Source organism: Grampus griseus, assembly GCF_964374135.1.
Source record: "Grampus griseus genome assembly, chromosome: 12".
NCBI classification, from domain to species: domain Eukaryota; kingdom Metazoa; phylum Chordata; class Mammalia; order Artiodactyla; family Delphinidae; genus Grampus; species Grampus griseus.
Genome location: NC_139006.1, coordinates 24,589,021 through 24,610,435, shown reverse-complemented (window position 1 = coordinate 24,610,435; position 21,415 = coordinate 24,589,021). Strand labels below are relative to the sequence as shown.

Genomic DNA, 21,415 nt, shown 5'->3' with positions numbered 1-21,415 from the left:
GCCCTTCCCCAGACACAGCCCTCTCAAGTCTCATGTCACGGAATCTAGTGACGGCCTGGAGCCATGGGTGGGGACACGCTGCTGCCACCTCTCTGGGGCCTTTGCATATCTGGCGCCCTGTACCCTGGACGCCCCCCCATGGCCTGGCCCAGAGCTCCAACCACGTGACACCCAGGTCCCCTGTCACCCTCTTCGCAGCTGTGTCAGGAGCTGGGGCGGAGCAAGGCTGTGGAACGCCAGCCCCTGACCTGGCTCCCAGCAGCTCCTCCTGCCCCCACCCCCAACGCAGGAAGGGAGCCCAGGGTCAAGGTCACCTAAGGTGTTGCACCCAAGCCAGGCTAAGCCAGAGGGTCTCCAAGGACAGATTGCTTATCGGCTTACTGGCCTGAGAAGGCCTGGACCCGGCGGGTGGGGCACCCTCCTCACAGGTCCTCGCTCCCTCTGAGAGAGACGGGCCCAGCCCCTCCCTCTCCAGACCCCCTCTCCGCCCCAAGGAAAGCCTGCTCCACGCTGAGCCCTGGGCCACTAGATCAGGGTGTGCTTGAGAGGGGGCGTTTGAGGCCCAAGCAGAGGTCACTCAGGTGGGCCAGCCGTGCGGGGCACGGGGGGAGGATCCCAGGGCAGAGGGCAGTCCAGGTCACAGGGCCAGCAAGGCCGAGTGAGACCACCCACCTGACACCCCGGCCAGCGAGTCCCCAGCGCCAGAGCGGGGACCAGGGCTGTCTGAGGTCCTGGGCCTTTTCACCCCCAGAGCCTGCCCCTTGCCCCCGCGGAGCTAGGTGGGGCTGTGACTCAGCACCGCTGTCCCCCTCCACCTGCAGCTGCTCCTGGGCCCCTGCAGCCTTCTGTCGAGGCCTGGGGGGGGCCTGCCTGAGTCCCAACGCCCATGTCCTGTCCACACGCCTCTGTCACTGGCCTCCTGGGCCTGAACCACCCAAGTCGTTTCCATCTTCTGAAGAGTGGGTCCCTCTCCCCGCCCTCCAGAACTGCCATCCCCGCGTCAGCTCCCTCCCTGTGGCCGTTACCGCTGACCCATGTGCTCCCCGCTTAAGAAGGACCCGTTTCCCACTGCCGGTGCGCAGCCGGTGAGCTGGAGCCCAGAGTTCCGCTTTGGGTGGACATTTGAGCCCGAGTGACGGGTCCCTGTGCGCCTCTCGTTGGGTCTTCTCGAGCCTGGCCTAGACCCGCCCGTGGCGCCCAACAGGCCCGTGTCCTTTGCTTGCGTGCTTCTGACCACTCCCCGCCCCTCTGCTCCCCGCCTCCACCAGCCTGAACTCAAGCTGCGGCCCCACGACAGGCCTTTTACCTCTAGGCGCAACAGCCCCTGCCCGGCCAGCCCGGGCCCGCAGACCCCATGGGGCCGTTTGCATGTGCCCTCGGACTCAGGGCAGCTGAGGGCTGGGCCTCAGGGAGGGGCCTCCTCGGGAGAGCTGGGCACCAGGGGGCCAGGGAGAGGGCCTGCCTGCACCCTTGGCCACTGGGGCGCCCCCGGGGGGGGGGCGTCCTGCACCTCTGTCCCGAGAGTACAGCTCCCTGCCTCAGCTTTGTGGGGTGTCCAGAGCTGGGCACGGCACCCCAGTTGTGGAAACTGAGGTTTGGGGAGGGGGGCGACTTCCTCAGGGCTGCCTTTGGGGGCCTGCAGGGCTCGGGCCCGTGGGTCCTCCAACACCCAGGACCCGCCGGCACCCACAGCACCACTGGTCACCTGCTCTGTTATTTACCCCGTGGTTTTCTTTAAACTGACTTGCATTTTCACTTAGGCATCTGTGCTTTAAAACTGGCCTCGTGTTCCTGCTTTGAACGGAAAGCCCAAGTCATAGCTCAGACAGTAGGAACCCAGAACAGAAGTGGGGTCGCAGCTGCCAGCCAGGGTGTTGCCAGGGAGGCTGTGGCCCCGCTCCTCCTGAACACGGGATCAAGGTGGGTGGGGGGAGGGTCCAAACTGGTATTTTCCCCTTGAAGGAAAAGGACAGAAAGAATAAAGGCTGCCTTCTGGGGGAGGGTGGTGGGGCTGCTGCTCACAGCTGTGGCCTCAGGCCACCTCCATGGTTTTGGTGGCCACCCGGCCCCTGGGATGCAGAAAAGTATACCTGGGCCTGACCCCCTCCCCACTGGGACCCCTGGGCGGTGGCATCAGCGCTGCACCCCACGGCCTCACTCAGGACAGACACTGTCTCTCGTCTCAGAAAAGTGCTCCACCCCTGATCCGCTAGTTCCATCCCATCAGGGCCCCCCCGGCCCTCCCAGTAGGCCATCAGTCGACCCTGGGCCCTGTCTGATCATCACGGTACCCTCGGGGGACCGAGCCTGTGTGTCAGGCTCTGCTCTGCGCTCGGGGACATGGGGTGAGTCTGGGCACCGAGGGGCTTGTGTTCTGGTGGGGGGACTGGTGAAGAGCAGCGCCGTGGAGAAGGGGAGAAGGTGTGTGTGGCGGGCGGCCAACTAGCGGGATGGGGGTAGGTCCGAGGAGGTGACGCTGGAGGAGACAGACAACAAGAAGCCACCAGTCATGCAGGGGAGGGGAGGGGGCTAGGGTGGGGACAGCTGGGGTGACACTGACCAAGGGCTCGGCTGGGCAGTGGGGGAGCCTGCCTGGCCTGGGCCCAGCTCAGGGCAGGTCCATCCCAGGAGCGTCCCTCTCACAGTTCCCTAGGGAGCGGCTCAGAGATGGCTGCCCTGGCAGGGACCCCCCACCCCCCCAGGGGCCAGAGGGCAGAAACTGTCCCCCCGGAGACCCCTGTTCTCCCAGGGAGCTGCCACTGGTGGCAGGAGGCAGGCACGGGTTGCATCACCAGCCTGGATCCAGGCATCAGGGAGGATACTGGCAAGAGGCTTCCCTGGAAAGGTCTGCAAAGCAAGCGCAGGCCACGCCTCCCTCATACCCTATAGCTCGTGGGCCTGGCAGACATCACACACGGCAGAATCCAAACGCTCTGATGGTTTCTGATACAACAACAGGTACTTTTGGACTAAAAAGCCACATCTTTCCCTCCGAGGAGATGACCCCTGCTTACCTTGATGCCAGTAACATTGGAAGGGGACAGGGACAGGCCGCCCTCCCGGATGCTGCCCTCTGGGCAAAGCCGGCCTCCCTGGTTGCGTCTCCTACCCCCACACCCACAGCGCCCTGCCCACCCCGCCACCCAGCTGAGAACGTCCCCCCGGAGGCCAGCGAGAGCCTCCCTCCTGAGCGACCCCAGCCACTGCAGCACCGGCTGGACTTATCACCCGCCCAGAGTGACCTTGAGCCCAGTGTCTGGCGCCCCTGCTGGGCAGTGGAACCGGACCTCACCCAGGACGGCCCTTCCTCAGGCGCTGGCTCCTCCTGCCCGGCCACACCCGACCCCCGTGCCCCCTCCCCAGGGCCCCAGCTCCACCTCCCTCTGAGCAGGTGCTCGGGGAAGATACACAGAACAGACACTGCTGACTTGGGGACCCCTGACAGCCACCCCCCAGCCCACTGGACCAGGCCCCGGGTGAGCTTATCCACACACCCCAGCCTGCCTGCCAGGCCCACAGCGGGTCTCCCCTTGAAAGCAGCCCCCTTCCTTCGCCTCCTCCTTGCTCCCTGCTTATTTTGGAGCCAGAGTCTGAGCAGATGGGAGGAGGACAGGGGCTGGCGGGCAGCGCCGCCAGCAGCAGACAGGCTCCAACAACTGGCTCTGCCCTGGCCAGGCAGCCCCTTGGCCTCAGGACCACTACAGGGGACGGGAGAGGCCCTTCCCTTGGCCCCGCACTGGCCCGTGGCTCTGGACACCCCAGCCATGTGTGCAGCCTTCCGGCCCACAGCCGCCATGGCCGACCAGACGAGCTGTGATAGCATCGCCTGAGGAACACTGACTCAGGAGGAAACCAGGCCAGAGATTTCTCCAGGCCGGGGGTAAATAAATAAACAACACCGGAAGGTTCCACTCTCAAGGGGAAGGAGGTGCACTCACCAAGAGCCTGGCTCTAGGTTTCCGCAGCAAGGGAACTGCTGACCGTCACTCAGGCCCCTGGGCTGGGTGGGGACTGATTTTCCTGTGCCCTGCCTCTGTGCGTGGCCCCCCATGATCCCAGCCCCCGCCCTGGTCACCCCCAGGTGGGACCCTCTCTGGCGAGGGCTCTATAGACCTCCTTCCCTCACAGCTCCTTTCCTGTTTTTTCTCACCTGGAAGGTGAGCACTGCCTCCGTCCAGCCCCTTTTCCTTCCAAGCCCTTCTCACTGCCTCCTACCCCAGCCTCCTAATCACATGCAGACCTGCAGGCTGCGGGATCTCAGTCTCCAGGCCAGCGTGGCTCAAAAAAGTCAGATGCCTAGCCCAGTCCCAGGTCTGAGGAAGGGCCCAGAGCATGCACACCGTCCAGCCCCGTGGGTCCTCTCGAGGCCGGCGGCTGGCCCCGGTCCTCCCCTCTGAGACAGGCCACCCCCGGGAGTGTCCAAGCCCACAGTGGCCTTGACCCTGTCTGGATGCGGTTCTCGAGAAGCAGAGGCTGAGACAGGGATTCTCAGGCACGTGACTGGTCGAGGACGAGAGCTGAGGGGGTCGGGTCGCAGGACGGGCCCCGTCGGGAACCGGGCAAAGGTGTGGATTCTGCCACTGCTTCGCCTCGCCTTGGCCTGACTGACAGGGAGTTCTGGAGCGTGAAGGAAATCAGTGCTGCCCCACTCGGAGGGAAGGGCAGTTCTTGTAAGCAGGCAGTGGGAAGGGGAGCTGGGGGCACTGGCCAGCGTGTGCCCAGCACACCTCCCTCTGTTCCCCCACCCCTTCCTAACAGGGCCAAGGCCTCAGCTCAGGGCTGGGCCTGACCTCAGGGGGCCTGTGCCCGGAGCCCGACCCTCAGCCCCTCCTCTGGACTGCCCCAGCGACCCATCCCACCCCCCACTCTGCTCCTCCCGACGGGGCGGACGGGGGATCCCTGTAAAAACACAAGGCAGTCTCTCCTATGCTCAAAACCTTCCTGCAGCAGGCCAGACATCTATCTCAGTTCGGAGCTGGAGTCCAAGTCCTTCTGTGGCCCCGAGGCTCTGCGACCAGCCCTGACCCCGTGACCTGCCCTCATGCTCCCTCCACTCCCCACTCCTGACCCCCAGTCTTCCTGCTGTGCTGTCCCGACAGCTCAGGGCCTCTGCACTGGCTCTTCCCTCCACTGGGAACATCCTCTGTCCAGAGAGCCACTGCATCCACTCCAGCGGCTCGAGGGTCCCCTCCTCAGAGACCCCCCCGCCCATCCTATTTATGACGCCCCAAACACACACAGCATTGTTGCTTTCTAACCTGCTGTGTGACTCGTTTATCACGTTTCCCACCCCATCATGCTTACAGACGCTGGCTCCATGGGGCAGGGGCTTTACGGGGCAGGGGCTCTGGTCTGTTTGTCACTAATGCGTCCCACGGCCCAGAAGTAACCGGCAGGAAGCAGGTGCTGATAAATCCATCCCAGCCCTTTGTACTGAGTGAGGGAGGGGCCAACTCAGGGCAGGGAGGGGCCCGCGGGGACTTCTGGGAAGTCTTCTAGCAAGGCCTTTTGGCCTTCCCCCGATAGACACGGACACGGTGGTGCGTGGCCCGGACCGACCCTGACTCTGCCCTGCTTCTGAGCCCCCCACCCAGGGTGTCCCCCCATCTGGTGAGCCTATGAGCGCTGCGTTTCTGCGGCTGCCACTGAAACCACGCCCCCATCCGTACCCTGAGGCCCCCTCACAGGCCCTGCCCCCCATCCCTGGCCTCCTGGCCCAGCCCCAGCCGTCCTGAGCCAGTGAGGGGTACGCGTCCCAAAGTCCTGGTCCCTCCAGAGCTGGGGATGCAGCTCACCCTTCTGCCCGGTCCCCAGCAGCCACACCCTCCACCACTCGGCACCGGCCCTCCATCCCTCCATCTCCTGCTCCAGGAGAGCCCAGAACCACCAGCAACAAGACTAATGCACCTGGAGACCGAGGTCGCGTGGGGCTGAGCCCAGCCAGGGAGCTGGAGCTGGGATAGTGGGTGCATCGAGGTCATGGAGCTTCCTGGAGGCAGAGGGTGGTGCTGGGGGTTCAGGGCGGCCCCGTCTGTGCCTCCCTCTTCCCCGCCGCAGGGTAGGGGCAGGGGCAGGGCCAGGGATGTGCATGCGTGCGTGGTGTTAACACACAGGAAATCGATGCCTGGCACTGGCCCACTGTTTAAGGGAAATGAACAGATTTTGGCCGAGGACAAAGAGAGTTTGATTAATCAGAAATTGGATAATGGAGGCAACACTCTAATTATTTTTCTTCCCAGCATTTTATCGAGAAATATGTTTGCACAGCATAACAGAGGTAACAGAGCGGGTGAGGGGGGCGACCACGCTGGAGGAAAGCCCAACTCAGGGACAGAGCCACTGCACCCAGAAGCACTGAAGAGGGCCAGATAGTAGGCTGGCTGGCGGTGGTGGTCTCTCTGTGGGGCCACAGGAAGCAAGAGGGGACAGGTGGGCAGGCCAGAGGCCACACACAGTGGGACAGCTGGGGTCACAGAGGATGTACCATGCAGGGGCAGGGAGGAGGCGCGAGGGCCAGGCCCTCGGTCAGCACAGAGGTAGACGACCTGAGAAAGGTCCTCAGGTGGGGCCTGCTCCTTCCCTGGTCTGGCCCCTTCCACACCACCCTGCCCTGCCCCGCCCACAGCCTCGCTGGCACAGTGGCGGGGCAGGGATGGGGCGGGGCCGGGGTGGGGGGCGTGCGCAACACTAGCTGGGGTCACGGGGGCCTGCTGGAGCCAGGGTGAGAGCTGCAGGTGGCAAATCCTTGACAGGGTCTTCAGGGGCCCCTCCTGGCAGCCTGGAGCCTTTTCTCATCTTCATCCCTGGTGAAGCCTGATGACCCATCCTTGGGAGCCTGGGACTCACACCACGGCCCTGCCCGTCACCCACCCCCTCCTCCTGCACTGTCCCCACTCCTACAACACCTGGAGCTGGAACCACACCGGTCAGCACGACCAGGGGTTACCTGGTCTCCCGGCTCCAGGCAGGTTTCTTGGGGCTCTACGCCAAGCAGAGCTGAGCACGAGGCTCAGTCACCTGCTCATTCACTCGACAGGGTACGGAGAGGCTGCCACAGGCAGGAGGATGAGCTGCAGCTGCTGGGCAGGAGGGAGGGCGCGGCGGGTGGGCTCGAGCAGCCCCTGGCAAGAACGGCTAAATCCCGCGTCCTGTACCACCGCAGACACCACTGATCAACCACGACCACTTTCCTCTGAGCCACCACACAGCCTCAGAATCATTCTCAACACTGCTTTGGGCAGCCCCTCAGGGCTGGAGTAAGAAATGAAGACTACCTGCACCCTCGACCCAGCCTAATCTGAAGGTGAGGATACAGAGGCCCAGAGTGAAGAGGATTCACCGTGTCTACACTGTAGGCGGAGCTGGGACTAGGCCCAGGTCTCCCAGCTTCCCATTCAGTGTTCTTTGCCCTTCACCAAGCTCCCTGCTGAGCTCATCCTGGAGCACAAGGGCTGTCTGGAAAGCCCACTTGGTCATCATGTGGTCACTGTGGGCGCCATGGTCCTTTCCCACCACCAGGATCTCCCCTCGCCTTCCGAGGACACTTTCCCATGGACGCGACTCTAAATGTCATGACCGCAAATCTCCCAGACTGACTAGGCCTCACCGAGTCACACGGCGTCACTGAGGGACCACTGTCAGCCGGAGGCGTCTGACCCCCGGTGGGAGACCCGGGCAGCGTGAGAAGCTGGGCAGCCTGCCTGCCTCTGGCTCGTGAGTGAACCGGTCGGGCCCGACGGGCACCCGGCCAGTGGTTGTCCACCTGCGCGTGGTTTGTGTTTGTCCACCGGCAGGCACACCTTGCGGGGGCAGAGGACTGGGCTGGAGCCACAGTTCTCCAACGTGAAGGCTGCAGCCACCAGAAGGCCTGCTCATCTGCCACGTTCGTGGCCCCCTTTGACAGCCGTTTCCTGGCTCCCTGCTGAGTGCTAGGCCGGGCTCTGGGGGCCAGATTCTCAGTGATGAACAGCAGACGAAGGTCTTGACCTCGCAGAGCTTATGTTCAGGTCCAGGAGAGAGACGGAGAATAAGCACAGACAAAGAAAACAGGCAGCGGTTACACTGGGGTACGTGTAGGAAGGGGCACAGGATCTGTGCGGGTGTGGACACAGGTGCTGTTCTGGACAGAGGCCCCCAACGGGAAAACAGAATTAGGAGGCCTGAGAGCCTCCTCCTGGACACCCCAAGTTGTGTGTGGACCCTGCCTGAGAGCCGCTGGTGAGAAGAAAGAGCAGCTGTGATGATCTAGTCCTCCCAGTGGAAAGGACCAGGCCACGGCCAGAACCTTAGCACTGGCCCCAGCGCCACACCGGCCTCCAGCACAGCAGCCCCACCAGTCAGCCCTCCTGGACCCCTGGGGACCCCGGGGTGGACGGAGGCAGGCTGCCTGCAGGAAGTGGGGGCCGCTCGGGCTGCTGAGAAGCCCTCAGGGTCCCTGGACACCCACCCGGGGCCCGGGCGGCCGGTGCCCACGCAGGAGCCACCCCACCTCCCCGGGTCCGAGCCTCCTCCACCGAGAGGAGAAAACCGAAGTAAAAACAGGCCCCTTCTTGGCGGAACTGGCTGTGAGAGGAGAAAGTGAGCGTCGCTGCCCTCCCCAAGCGCCTGCCCGGGGGCTCTGGGGGACACGACACATGCGGCCGCTCCCCTCCACCCAACGCCACGACCTGACTGCCACCACTCCCAGGGCAGGGGGCTCGGCGAGGCAGGGGCTCCTTCTGCAGCTGGGCTCTGACTGCTGCCGCATGGCCAGTAGAGGCGGGGGCGGGGGGAGCCTGGGGAGGGTGCGTGCTGGTCAGTAGCTGCTGGAGGGTGCGCTGGTCTCGAGAGTCTGCAACCACTTCCCCTACCCCACCCCCAGCACGGCACCGCGGATTTTAACAGCCTCACTCCTTAGCACTTTCTGATGGATTCTCCGGGGACATCTCTAAAAGAGAGTTATACCTTAATTTAGAAGCAAATAACTCAAAACTCTGTGATGTAGCAGGTTCCTTCGGAAAAGAGACGAACTCAAGGAAGCCATTGTGTGTGAGGCCACCCGCCACATGCACCCGCTCCTGCCAACAGGCTGCCCAGTCCTCTACCAGCTGGCTGTGTCTCCTGCCCGAGGGATGGAGGCCAGGGGTCCACGGACAGAGGGGGAGAAGCGCCGCTCACAGAGGCCAGGGTGCAGCCCCCGTGGCCCCAAGTGCCTGACACAGCCCACCTGCCCATGGGAGGCAGGTGAAGGGCAAAGTGGACGCCAGCCCGGGGCACCGTCCTGGCAGCCACCACGACCACCACAACTGGCCTTCCCGGGCGTGCACATGCGCGCCATGCCCAGCCTGACACTCTGCTGTCACTGTCCTGAAATGCTTAATCATTTTTAACAAGGGACCCCCAAACTGTGTAGCCAGTCCTGCCCATGTTGCTTAGCCCCCATGCACCCCAGGCCTACTGCAGGGGACCCACCCTCCCAGGAACACCCTCCTGTGCGGCCCCTGGAATCTCAGCTCAGCTCTGAGCCGTGGGGCCCGAGGCCTGGCTCTGCCCCTTCTGGCCCCACCTGTCCTCGATCCCTGAGTGACCTTGCTGGCCCCTGCCCCCCAACTCTTGGTGGGGGGACTCCAGGTCTCCAGCTCCAGCCTGATTCTCCCCTCTGACTGCCACGTATGCCCATGTCCACCTGGGTCTAACCCAACTCCCAATTCCCCACCTCTCGCGATGCGTCTGTGTCTTCCTCCTCGCCAAGGCCAACTCTGTCCTTCCAGAGCGGTCCTTTCCTCTTCTCCATCAGCAGGTCCTTGTTAAGCTAAATCCTGCATCCAACCACTTCTCAGTACCACTCCTGCTCCCACCCCAGTGGGCCAGCAGCCCCTCATCCTGAATGCTGTAGCGGCCCCCATGCCATCTGCCAGACGGGTCTTTTAAAAGCATAATCCTACCTGACCTGCTCCACAACCCTGCCCCCCCCATCCCGGGCTCCAGCCACCTGACCTTGGGGGGCAGGGTGACCTCCAGCTGCAGAGGTGCATTGGCCTCAGGGCCTTTGCACCTGCCATCCTCCCTCCTGGTGCTCTTCCATTGGTCTCACAACTCACCCATGGCCTCTCCACGGTGCCGCGCCAACGGCCCCTCCACACAGGACCCCCACCCCCTTCTGCTTTAGGCTCTTCACGGCCTTTGTCCTGCCTGGCATTCAGCTACTCGGGTGTTTGTCAGCCTTCCGGGTCTCACGGAGCGCCACAGGAGTGGGTGCTGTGTGCCCTGCCCCCTGTCGTGTCCCTGTGCCGGGCACGGCCCTAGCCCTTGCAAGTGCTGGTAAAGACCAGCCGAAGGAACGAACGGCTGAGCCGAGCGAACGGGTGAGGTTCCGTTCCCTTGGCTCCCCCGCGAGCCCAGGGATCCAGATGGTCCCTGTGAGTTAGTCCCTGTCAGTTCGCTCCTGGGAGGCGCCTCCCCTGCCAGCGTGGATGTGGGGAGGACCATGCGGGGATGGGCAGGGCACTCTTGGCTCTGTTTGTGGTGAGGATGAGGAGGCTCATAGAGGATGGGGCTGGGCGGGGGGCCGGGGGGGAAGCAGGGCCAGGCCTGACCCAGGTCTTCCGCCGCCTCCACTGGGACTCCCCGCCTCCACCGCCCCCGAGTCTGCACAGCTGTCAGGCCACCGCTCTGGGCTCCTACCTGGGCTGACTCTCAGCGTCTGCCCTGATGCTTCTGTCCACTTCCCTGTGCCCTCTGCCCTGCCAGCCCACAGGACTGCCCCTGGGGCTCAGTTAGCCCGGGTTTCCTTCCTGAGGGTGCAGTGTGCTAATCTGCCTCCTCCAGGGTTCCTGCAAGCCCAGCTATGGTCGGCAGTAGGGAGAATACCCTACAGCCGCACAGAATTTTGGGTCTCCAGAGGGCCAGCACAGGGCAGTTAGGGCTGCCGTGTCCTCACGACCAGCGGGGAAAGTGCGGCACTTGGTCATCGCATGTGCACACGAGACAGCCACGCGGCTGGGCTGAGGCCACTGGGGCCACACCCTGAGTGGGAGGCCAGCCTTCCCTGCCGTTCGCCCCTGCATCCACCGGCCTCCCTGCAGGGGCCCTGGGCAGCCTTGTCAAGTTCTCCTGCTTACCCAGAAGTTCCTGGAATTGCCCTAGAAGCTCCTGAGAGCCAGTCAGGGTGCTTCTCCTCCTGGGACTCCAGGAAACAGAAGAGCTGAGGAGCTGGGGACAGAACGGGGAATTCATTCCCCGTGTCCCAAATCTGGAGTCTTATGGCAGGCCCCCAGAAAGGGGCCGGGCGACAGCATGGAGCAAGGCAGCTCCATCGTGCTGAGCACGCACCCTCAAGAGGGCAGGCAGGGGCCCTGCTCTCCTTGCAGCAAGCTGGGCCTCGGCCAGAAGCCAGTGTGTGGCTGGGGGTGGGTCAGGGAGGGGGCACGCTACACAGATGAGTGACAAACAGCCCCTTCAGAGGGAAAAACCTCCTCGGCAGCGGGCAAGCGAGCAGATCTACAGCAGAAGGTAACACCAGCCTTCCGAGGGGGAGGGACTGTTTTATTCACCTCCCATCTCAGAAAATTAGCGTCTGGTACAACACACAAGAGCTTTAAGCCAAATGCCAGCGTCTTGTCCATCGACCCTGAAGCACGGGGAATGCTGAAGGCGCACCACTGCATCCGGGCATGGCTAGGCCCTCCCTCGCCATCAGCCGCTGCACGGAGACTCCCACGTCTCCACGGTTACTGCTCACGAACGTCCACGCCCCAAAGGGACAGAGCCACCAGCTCAACATCATCCTCCATGCTGGCCAGGAAGGAGGCCAGGGGTTGGTTACCCAGGACCCTGGCCCTGCCTGGAAGGGTGGTCCTATGCTGCGAGCAGCCCTCGGGGTCTTCCCAGCTCTTCTCCAGGCCCACTCGGTTCTGGGTCATGGAGCCGCTCTTTGCACAGGTGAGGAGACTGCGGCCACCACTGAAGCAGGCGCCAGGGTCATCCATTTCCCCCAGCGGCCCCAGCCCTGGGCAGCCTCCGCCCTTTCCCGCCTGACCTCCTGTGCTCCTGCCAGACTGGACTGCCTGAGCGCCCTCTCTGTGTCTCCGTCCCCGTTCTCCCCTCTGCCCGCAATGCCCACCCCAACTGTGACCGTGTCCTTCAAGCTCCAGTTCAAATGTCACTTTGCCCACAGGCCCGTCTGACCCCGGCCCCACTTGGGGCCCCAACACCCACCTTCAGGGCTGGGTTCTCTGAGCAGAGATGCTTCTCCCCCTGGGGGCGGTGAGTCAGTCCCAGGAGGGCAGGGCCAGTTCACTCCCACCCCAGCACCAGGCCCCGGGGGGAGCAACTGCTCAGTAAACATTTGCTTAATTGAATTTGGCCAAGGAGCCTTTTCCAGACTGAGCAGAAGGCAGAGGGACTCGATCCCCAGGGCAGGGAGATCACTTGGGCAGAAAGGGGCGGTCAGGGGACAGCTGCCTCCCCAGACCAGCAGATTTCCCCCCAGACGGGTCCCTCCATCCCCAGACACGGACTCCCCGGCCTGGGCGCCGCCTTCCCATCCTCTTCTCTGGTCACAGAGAACCTCAATTCTCGACCTCAGCAGAATCCTGCCACCAACGCCCAGAGAGACTCAGCGCCGCCCTGAAGCCAGAGCCCCTCGGGTCCCCGGCAGGACGCTGAGCCCCGGCCCGAGGCCCTCACCCCCCCAACCCCAAGCCCCCACCGCCTTTTAAGGGAAAAAATATCGAGCCGGGAACCTATCACAATCGCAGCGGGTCGATACTCGCCTCTCGCTCTAAATGCCCCCGAGGAACCTGCTCGCTGCAAGAGCGGTGACCGAAAACGGCGAGCCGTGCGTCCCCGGGCCCAGGCCTCCGGGGCCCTCGCCTCCGTTTCAGCCCAGGCCACGAGCCGGCGCTCCCGCCGTCCCCCGGGAGACCCCGCCGGGCGCCTCTCCCGCAGGTCGCCGGCCTGGCTCCGCACCAGCAGCTGCCCTGGGCCCCTGTCAGCCCTCCTGGGCCCGGGCGCCCCTCCCAGCACCTGCCTACCCGCGGCGCCCCTGCCCATCGCGCGGGCACACCCGCCGCGCCGCCCCCACCTGGCCCGCATCCCGGCCGTCGCGCCCGGCGCCCCCCGCCCGGGCGGGCCCCGGCACAAAGGCCCGGGCGGGGTTCGGTGCGGGCGGGTGGGATCCCGGCCGCGCCCCCCGTCCCCAGGTCCGCCGCGCGCCCCGGCCGCGGGGCCGCTCACTCACCTCCGGGCCGCGGCGCGGTGCGTGGCCGAACTGCTCCGGCGGCGCGGGCGGGGCGGCGAGCGCGGGCCGGGGCGCCCTCGTTCCGCACGACGCGGGCGGCGGCGCCCGCGCGGGGACGTGACCAGGCCGCGGGCGGCGCACACGCTCCGCCGGCCTGGCTCCCTCCGCCCGCTCTCCCGCGCCGCCCGCGCCGCCGCCCGCGGGTCCGCCCGCCCCGCGCCGCGCCGCCGGCAGGGGGCGGAGCCGCGAGCGCAGCGCGTTGCCGGGCCAACCGCGGGCGGGGAGCTGCGCGTCCGCCGGGGTCCACGCTCAGGGCGCCACAGCCCCGCCAAGAGCGCCGGCCCGCCGCCCATTGGGTGCGAGAGGCTGACGGACGCGCCCGCGGACCAATGACGATGGGAAGGGGCGGGGCCGCGGCTCCGCGCGTGCCGCGGTCCGGCAGCAGCTGCCACCGCCGCCGGCCACGGGGTCCCTGCGATCCCGCTGAGCCGAGGCCGGGCGCCCACCCCCCGGGACGCCGAGCCGGAGAGCAGTGAATGGCCCCGGCCCCGCCCGTCTTCCCGGCCCAAATTCGAACCCTGTCTGCCCTTTCTGAGCTCCGCGACCTTGGACAACGGACTGACCTCTAAAGAGCCTGTTTGCAAAGTGGGGCTAGTGGCACCTGCTTCCCTGAGTTGTCGCGACAGTAGGCTAGGACGTGTGAAAGGGCTGTACAAATCCTAAAGGTTTACGCCGGTGACGTTTTGCAGCGATGGGAGGGGGCATTAGTCATCTTTGCTGCTTGTGCCTGCAGCGGGTAAGGGCTCTTCAGGGTCCCTGGCAATCCTGGCCCCGGAAGGTTGCCTTAGAAGGGAGGACAGGAGGGGGGCCCAGGAGCGGTCCCCCAGACCAGAGAGGCGGGAGGGAGCCAGCTCAGTTGAGGCTAGGGTCCCATGGGCGCCTTTGGGAAGCTCACAGAAGGCATTGGTACTCAGCAAAATGCACCAAAGGGTGCCTGCCAACTTCTGCTTTCAATTTCAGGGGGAGCCAATCTGTGGGCCTCAGAACCGGGAGCCCCTCACTCCTGTGCGTTAAAGACTCAGGCCAGAACCAAGACATTAGTGCCACTCTGTCCTTTCCATCACTGTAACCTGAAGCTCTGTGCACCCCAGAGCATCCAGGTAAATGCAGATGCTCCCCGCTAACACTTCCCTATCACCCTACACCTCCATGGTCCTACTACTAGGATCACCCCACTGGTGGGCAGAAGCACTGGAACGGACCGTTGGCAGAGGGAGATAGGGCCAGGCCTGTGGTCAGAAGGCAGGGACCACCTCTGCCAGCTGGACACTGTGGCATCTCAATGTCATCCGCTAACCTCTCTGAGAGTGTTTCCTCTGCTGTGAAATGGAGACCATTGCACTACATCCCCCAGCGAGGTTGCCCACCTGTGAAGGTGCTGCCTAAATGGTCAGAGACAGGACAGATGTTGGTGATGGGCATCTTGAGGCGGACCTAGACTAGGCCTGGCACATGCTGGCTCGGGGTGGCCCCTGAGGCCCAGTGGAAAGTGGCCGACTTCCGGGGGCTGCTTTGTGTGCGTGTCCTCCACACCGCCAGGCTGGGTCAGGCTGGGCCTCTGCCCAGAGGTCCACTCAGAGGCCAATGGCCGTGGTAGCAGGAAGGAAACAGGCACAGGCCCTGCCCTGGGGGTGAGTTATTTCACCTGGATGAGCCTCAGTTCCCTCTTCTATCAAAAGGAGACAAATATAACAATAGATGGTCCCTAGAGGGTGATTCCGACAGGAGATACATGTTGACACATGTTCAGAGATGGTGAGGGCAACTGGGGGACCAGGGGTCAGAAGTGAGCTGTTTGCAGGGGCAAACCTAGCTGCAAGCATGGGAAGACCCCGCACAGCAGTCTGGGTGTGAGATGAGGGGCTAGCCCACGGAGGGGCCCAACGGGGCTGGCTGCTGCCCCCTCCCCTGACCCTGGAAGTGAGAGCTCCCCCAGGGTCAAGCAGGGATTGTAAGCCTTCAACCAGCAAGCATTTACTGATGACCTCCTCTGCGCTTGGCACAGTCCTAGCATTTAGACAGACCCAAGCCTGCCTGCTAGAACCTCTGCACGATAGTACCCCCGTGATGGTTGTGCGAAGCCTGGAGGGGGAGACCCATCAGGGCTCTGTGGCAGGAGGAGCAGGATGGAGGTGGCCCATGACCTGGGGCGGGAGGAAGCACGTTCCACGGTGGGGAAGACGCTGTGCAAGAAGGAGTGTGAGGCCTGGATGAACCCAGAGGACCAGTGCGGCCAGAGCCGTGAGGATGCCACAAGGCCAGGCTGGGGTGAGGCAGGGAACAGTCGCTGCGGGCTGGTGGCCCTTGTGTAGGATTGGGGCGTCGGCCTAAGAACTACTGGAGAGTTTGAAGATTAGCTTTTTAAATTCGAGAAGGAGGATGGCAAGTTTTTGTTTCATGTTTATTTACGGTAGGCCCGGTCCCACAGGGTGCGTCGTTCTAAATGCAGAATCAAGTAAAAATGTCAGCTAGACAGCCCAGAGAAAATAAGAAAGCGGAGAAGTCAGTCCATGAGGCTGAGTTCAGCCTAGGCCGGGGGTTGGCCGGGCAACCTGGCGTCAGTGGATGGCCGTGTGGTGTCTGCAGCCTGAGAGGAGCTGCCCCTGGTGGAGGGGAAAGGGGGGATGGTGGGGGCCGAGGACCACGTTGTGCGGGATGCTGGAGGGAGGGGGGGGTGCTTGCTAAGCACATGGAGGAGCAGCCGGAGAGGTGGAAGCGGGGAGCTGAGGTCCCAGGGCCACGGGGGGAGTATCTTGGGAGGAAAACATGGTCAGCATGTCACGTGCTACTGAGGGGCCGAGTAAGCTGAGGACAGCAAGGGTTCCCCACGAGCAAAGGCAGGCACGAGGGTGGGTGGGGTCAGTGGGGGACACAGAGGCTAAAGCTGGGTGGGCGGGTTGAGATAAGGCACGGTGGGGCCCGGGCGCCAGGCGCGGATGTGTGCTCCCGGGGCTGAGTCCTCACTTGCCAGGAGAACGGGACCGGGAGACCACAGCTCGGCTCCGAGGAAGAAAGGGGAAGGGGGCTCTGGTGATTGAGCCCACCCAGCACCTCACCAACCAGCAGGGAGAGCTGGCCGACAAGGGGCCCTTTGAGGTGGCCCCCAGGAAGTGGCCAAACCTCAACCCCAGGGGTTCCACTCCAGGGCCATAGTGACCCTCAATCCCAGCTGAGCTTTGTGGCCCATCAACCAGCCCATCCTGGCCCAGTAGCCATGCCAGTCTGGGCCCTCCCCGAGCACACTCGAGCCTCCTACCGTTGCCCCTCTGCCCCAAAAGGCCCGGCTCCCCCAGGCCTCCCTTCCTGCACATCCAGAGCCCCTAGGACCTGGAATTCCTCATCTACATGTGTCAACCCAGGCAGTAATGACCGGTCCCCGGAGACTCTCCCACTGGTCTCCCCACTGCCCGAGGGTGCCCCCTCCTGGCCGGCTCTTCTCCATGCCCCACCTGTCCTGCTCACCCCAACCCTGCCAGCCGGATCTAGGCTGTTGGGGACCTGGTGGGTTTCTCTGATTTGTTTCTTTTTGGGGGTCTGTGCACCACCCCACCCCAACTAGAACAAGGCTTTGCAGATCTGGGTTAATTATAAATAGCCAGGCCTGCGACTCTCCTTTTAGCTGAAAAGAAGCAAAGTGAACGAGCAGAGAGGCACACCCGGCACGCGTTTTATTTTTAATCTCCCTCTGTCTCAAAATGAACTGGGTCCCGGTGCTCAGCATTTCTAGGAGCAGAGGCCCAGGACGAATGCCTGGGAAACAAAAACCCGGGCGGCTGAAGGCCTGGCCTCTCCCCATCTGCTGTGTGACCTTGGGCACTAGAGTTGCCCCTCTGGGCTTTGGTTTCCTCAGCAATCGGGGGAGCAGTGGAGGTGATCACCTCCAGCTTCCGGCCTTGACTCCCTCCCTCTGCCCTCCCCCCAGCCTGTGCCCATCCTGTCGCTCCCACAGCAGCACCCTTCCCTGGGCTTTCCCGGGAAGCCCAGACCCGGGTGCAAGTGAGGCCACCATCGAGCCCTGACTGACAATGCACAAATCCCTCACCCCCTGCCTTTGCTCAGGTGGCCCTCTGTCAGGAACATTATCCCTCCATCGGTCAGCACAGTCCTTCTTGGAAGGTCAAATTGTCACCTCTGCCCTGTGAGCTGGACAGTGGCCGTCCAGGTCGTGGCCGAGCGAGACTGTGGCGGGGGCAAGCAGGTAGCCTGGGGGCCGGTGCCTGAGCCAGAACTGGAGCCAGAGCAGGAGGCCCAGATGTGCTGTCTGGTGGTGGCCCGGCCGGAGGGCAGGGCTGAAGGGGAGAGAGGCCTCAGGCCACCAGGAGAGGTGGCTTCGGGACCACTGACAGGTGTTCCTGCAGGGCAGGGACTGTGCAGCTTTTATCTCTGTATCCTGGTCCTCAGCCCTCACCCCCAACCACAGGCTTGCCTGCAGCTGGAACTCAATGTTGGTGGCATTTGGGAGACTCTCGCTGTGCCAGGCTTGGGTGTCTGGGCACATGGTGACAGTCCCTTACACAGAGCACTTTCCCACCCCCTACTCCACTGGTACTGCACAACCCCCTTCCAGGTGGGCTTGTATTAATAATGAGGAAACCAGGTTCAGAGAGGGTAAGTAACTTGTCTAAGGTCACATAGCTGGATGCATTTAGGAGTCCAACTAGCCTTTTTTTTTTTTTTTAATCTGTGTATATTAAATCTTAAAAAGCCCAGTACTCTTGAAGCAGCAGGAAACTGCTTTTCCTATGTTGTGAGCACCTGAGAACAAATGGACAGAGCTAGCAGCTCCACCCGACACCCCAGTGAGAAGCTGGCCAGGGACACTGGAGCCTCTGGACATGCTGCCCTGCCTCTCCACCCCCTAGCCCCAGGCACCTGCCATTTCATGTCCTCGGGGAGTGAGGGTGGAAGGCTGGGTGGTGTCTTCAAAGAGGAAATCCCTGGGGCTTCCCTGGTGGCGCAGTGGTTGAGAGTCCGCCTGCCGATGCAGGGGACGCGGGTTCGTGCCCCGGTCCGGGAGGATCCCACATGCTGCGGAGCGGCTGGGCCTGTGAGCCATGGCCTCTGAGCCTGCGCGTCCGGAGCCTGTGCTTTGCAACGGGAGAGGCCACGACAGTGAGAGGCCCGCGTACCACAAAAAAAAAAAAAAAAAAAGAAAGAAATCCCTGGTGCTAATTGGCACTCAGAGACCTTTAGGCTAATGAACCTGTTTACTTGTCTCTCTAGAGTAAATTAGACAGTTGAGCTGGGAAGGCGGAAGACAGAGGCGTCCACTGGTGGCACCTCCATGGGGGCTGTGGACGGCTTCACGGTGGGCAGCCTGGGCTGCTGGGGAGGCCGGGGAGAGGGTGGGCTGTCGGGCAGTAGTGACACCTAGAGCGGCAGGGAAGGGCCACCCTCCCCGGTGCCCACTCTCTTTCTGTGGCGGCCGCTCTGCCAGCAGTTCTGGGCACTTGTGAGCACCCTTGGGCTGCCGCCTGGGCCATCTCTGGGGTCTCCTCTGGGCAGCCAGCCATGTACTGACTCCCCACGTGGGAGTAGAGGCTGGAAGGAGTGAGGCAGAACCGTTGACAGTGGAAGGGGGGTGGCTCGCTGCATTTTCTCCCAGCTGTGCCATGTGGAGCCCCCTCCCTGAGCGCCACCGGCGCCTTTAGACCCCTTGGCCGGACTCTGTGGATTGCCCACTAACTGTGGTTGGGGCTACAGCTCTTTTTACATAAGATGCCGGCCTGTTCACTCTAAATCTTCTACCTCAGACTCCACTGCAAGCTTTCTTCCTGTCCCCACGGCTGGCCAGGCTGATCTGCGGCTCCAGCATCACAGAGATGTTTCAGATGGGAAGGAGGGGATTGACGGGTACCCCATCCTTCTCTCTGCTGCACCATGGTTGGCGGGGGAGGGAGGCTCCCCGTGTGCCTGGGCCCTGCAGAGGTGGCTTCTGCTTCTCAGGCCGCTGTTTCAGGCTGGTGCCCCCAGTAACAGGCGACCAAAGGCTGGACCTTGGGGGTCCTCGTGGTTCTCACCCCAGCTTGTCACCCACGGCCACATGCTGGCTGCTTGGGCCCCCTGCCTGGCAGCCCGAGGGGGGGATTTGCAATTTATCTTGTCAAATACCACCCCCTTGCCAGCCCTCCAGCTCCCAGCACAGGTGACAGGTGGGGGGTGGCCCACTGGCCCACCCTCAGCGCCCCTTCCTGTCCTGCAGGGGCCAAGGGCATTGTCAACAGCAGCCTGATCCCCTCGCTGGTGGGGAAGCTGCAGACGGAGGAGGAACGGATCCAGGAGCTCCTCCTGGACACGCTGGCCGCCTGCCTGATGGAGGACGCCACCGAGGCACTGGCCAGCCGGGTGGTGCCCTTCCTGAAGGAGAAGCTCCTGAGCGCCAACAGCAACATCCGGAGCAAAGCAGCCCAAGCACTAATCGCAGTCAGGTGAGGCCTGGGCGGGGACAAGGGACGGAGCGGGGAGCGCAGGAGTGGCGCCCCAGGCCCCTGCTTCCCCTCACCTGCTTGCGTCCTGGGGGAAGAGGAGCCCGCCACTGGGGCACCTGCATGCCCAGGCCTGGGTTTAGCCCTGACAGTCCTGTGTCCCAGGAAGCCCCCACTCCCGGCAAAAACGAGAGGGCTGTCCCCCTCGCATGAGGAAGGCAAGCACGGGAGGTACCATCTGCACACTTAGACTTCCTCCGAGGAAGGTCAGGACGTGGAGCTGCGGGCGTCTAGTCACTAGTGACCCAGTGTCACTGTGATCACAGTCTAAATCCCGGCCTGGAGCCTGAGGGTCACAGAGCCTCAGAGCTGCTTTAGCTGTGGCCACCTCCCTTCATTTCACCACCGCTGGCTCCTGGGTCTGGCCTTCTGTGGCCCCAGGCCGTGCTCCCAGGTCATCTGAGTGTCGGGGTGGGACCCACACCTCACACCAGTGCTCCTCTGCACCCTGGCGTGGCCACCAGGGATGGTCTCAACACAAGTCCTTTCCCCTGGTGTCCCCCTGGGGTGGTCCTATCCCCCTCTTCCTCCAAGTGCAGCCACCCAGCTGCCCCCTCTCTGGCCCAGCATCCCCCTGGAGGGCAAGAACCAGGTGTGGCAGCACGACATCATCCCCATCCTGGTGCACCTGCTGAAGGACAAGGAAGAGGAGGTGCAGGCCAGCGCAGCTGGGGCCCTCATGTACGTCACAGTGACCACCAAAGGTGAGGCTGCCTGCTGGCTGGGTGTCGGCGCCTTTGGGGTGGGGGGTCACCGCAGCCCCCTAGCAAGCTGAGTACTGCCCCTCCCTGGTCCCAGGCTCCGCCCTCTCCTTCCAGGCCACAGAGGGCCCACCACCTGGGGCCCCTCCCTGTTATTCCCTCTGTTCCCTGGTTTTGGAATTCTTGCATCTGACCCAGGCCTCTTGTGAGCCGAAATTCTGGGATTGATTCGTTTGCCACCCATGAGTCCGTTATGCTGAGGTCTAAGCAAAAACTGGAGCCCTTGCTTCTGCTGTGTTTCTTGATCAATGTTACTTTTCTCAGTGTGGAGGGGGCGCATAGGAGCGTAAGGCTACCTCCCCCATGCGGACTCCCAGCAGCCAGGCTTCCATGCTCAGTCACCTGACCTGGGCGGTAGGAAGGGCCTGGGCTGGTTTCCCCACCTGGAGGCTAGGGTCCCCGCAGGACCTCTGAAAGCTGTCTGACCTTCCCTTGCCTGTGCCAGCCCCACGCTCTGAGCTTCCTTGCTGATCCATGGAGAACTAACTACCTGGGCCTCTGATTCTCAATCAGCAGTCTGCAGATCCCCCCAGAGCTGGGACTCCTTGCCACTCCCCAGTTCGTCCTGATGGTGAAATCTGAGATGCACCAGGGGGGGAGGTTGGGGCCTTCCCAGAGTCCACAGCCCCCTTCTGACTGATCGTGCAGTCAGGGTGCCGACCCCCAGTGTGGGGCTCCCCATGAGCGTGGATCTCCTGGGCGTCCTCAGTGCAGTCAGTGTCTTACCTGGGCTTCCTGTAGGAATGCTTGGAGGGCTGGGGGGCTCTCACGGGGCCCGGACAACATGGGAATTTGGGGGAGATGTGGTCACTTCCCTGAGCTAGCACTCCAGCCGAGGAGCCCTGAGCCCCTGCCACAGGCCAGGCTCTGTGCTGGGCGATGGGGACCCA

The 21,415-nt window shown here is 63.5% G+C and overlaps 2 protein-coding genes across 2 annotated transcripts in view; one reads left to right on the top strand and one right to left on the bottom strand.

Moving 5' to 3' along the window:
- Nucleotides 1-13,291, bottom strand: part of GNAZ (G protein subunit alpha z) — a 41,009-nt gene extending 27,718 nt beyond the window's left edge. The window contains exon 1 of the mRNA XM_082667971.1: nt 13,220-13,291. The gene's annotated coding sequence lies outside the window, so the exon portion shown is untranslated. The remainder of the gene's footprint in view (nt 1-13,219) is intronic.
- The window catches only part of RSPH14 (radial spoke head 14 homolog), a gene marked incomplete at both ends in the record, with an annotated part of 60,895 nt that overhangs the window by 38,762 nt on the left and 718 nt on the right, over nt 1-21,415 (top strand). The window contains 2 exons of the mRNA XM_082667972.1: nt 19,482-19,707; nt 20,332-20,468. Coding sequence (XP_082524098.1) covers nt 19,482-19,707; nt 20,332-20,468 — 363 coding nt within the window. The remainder of the gene's footprint in view (nt 1-19,481; nt 19,708-20,331; nt 20,469-21,415) is intronic.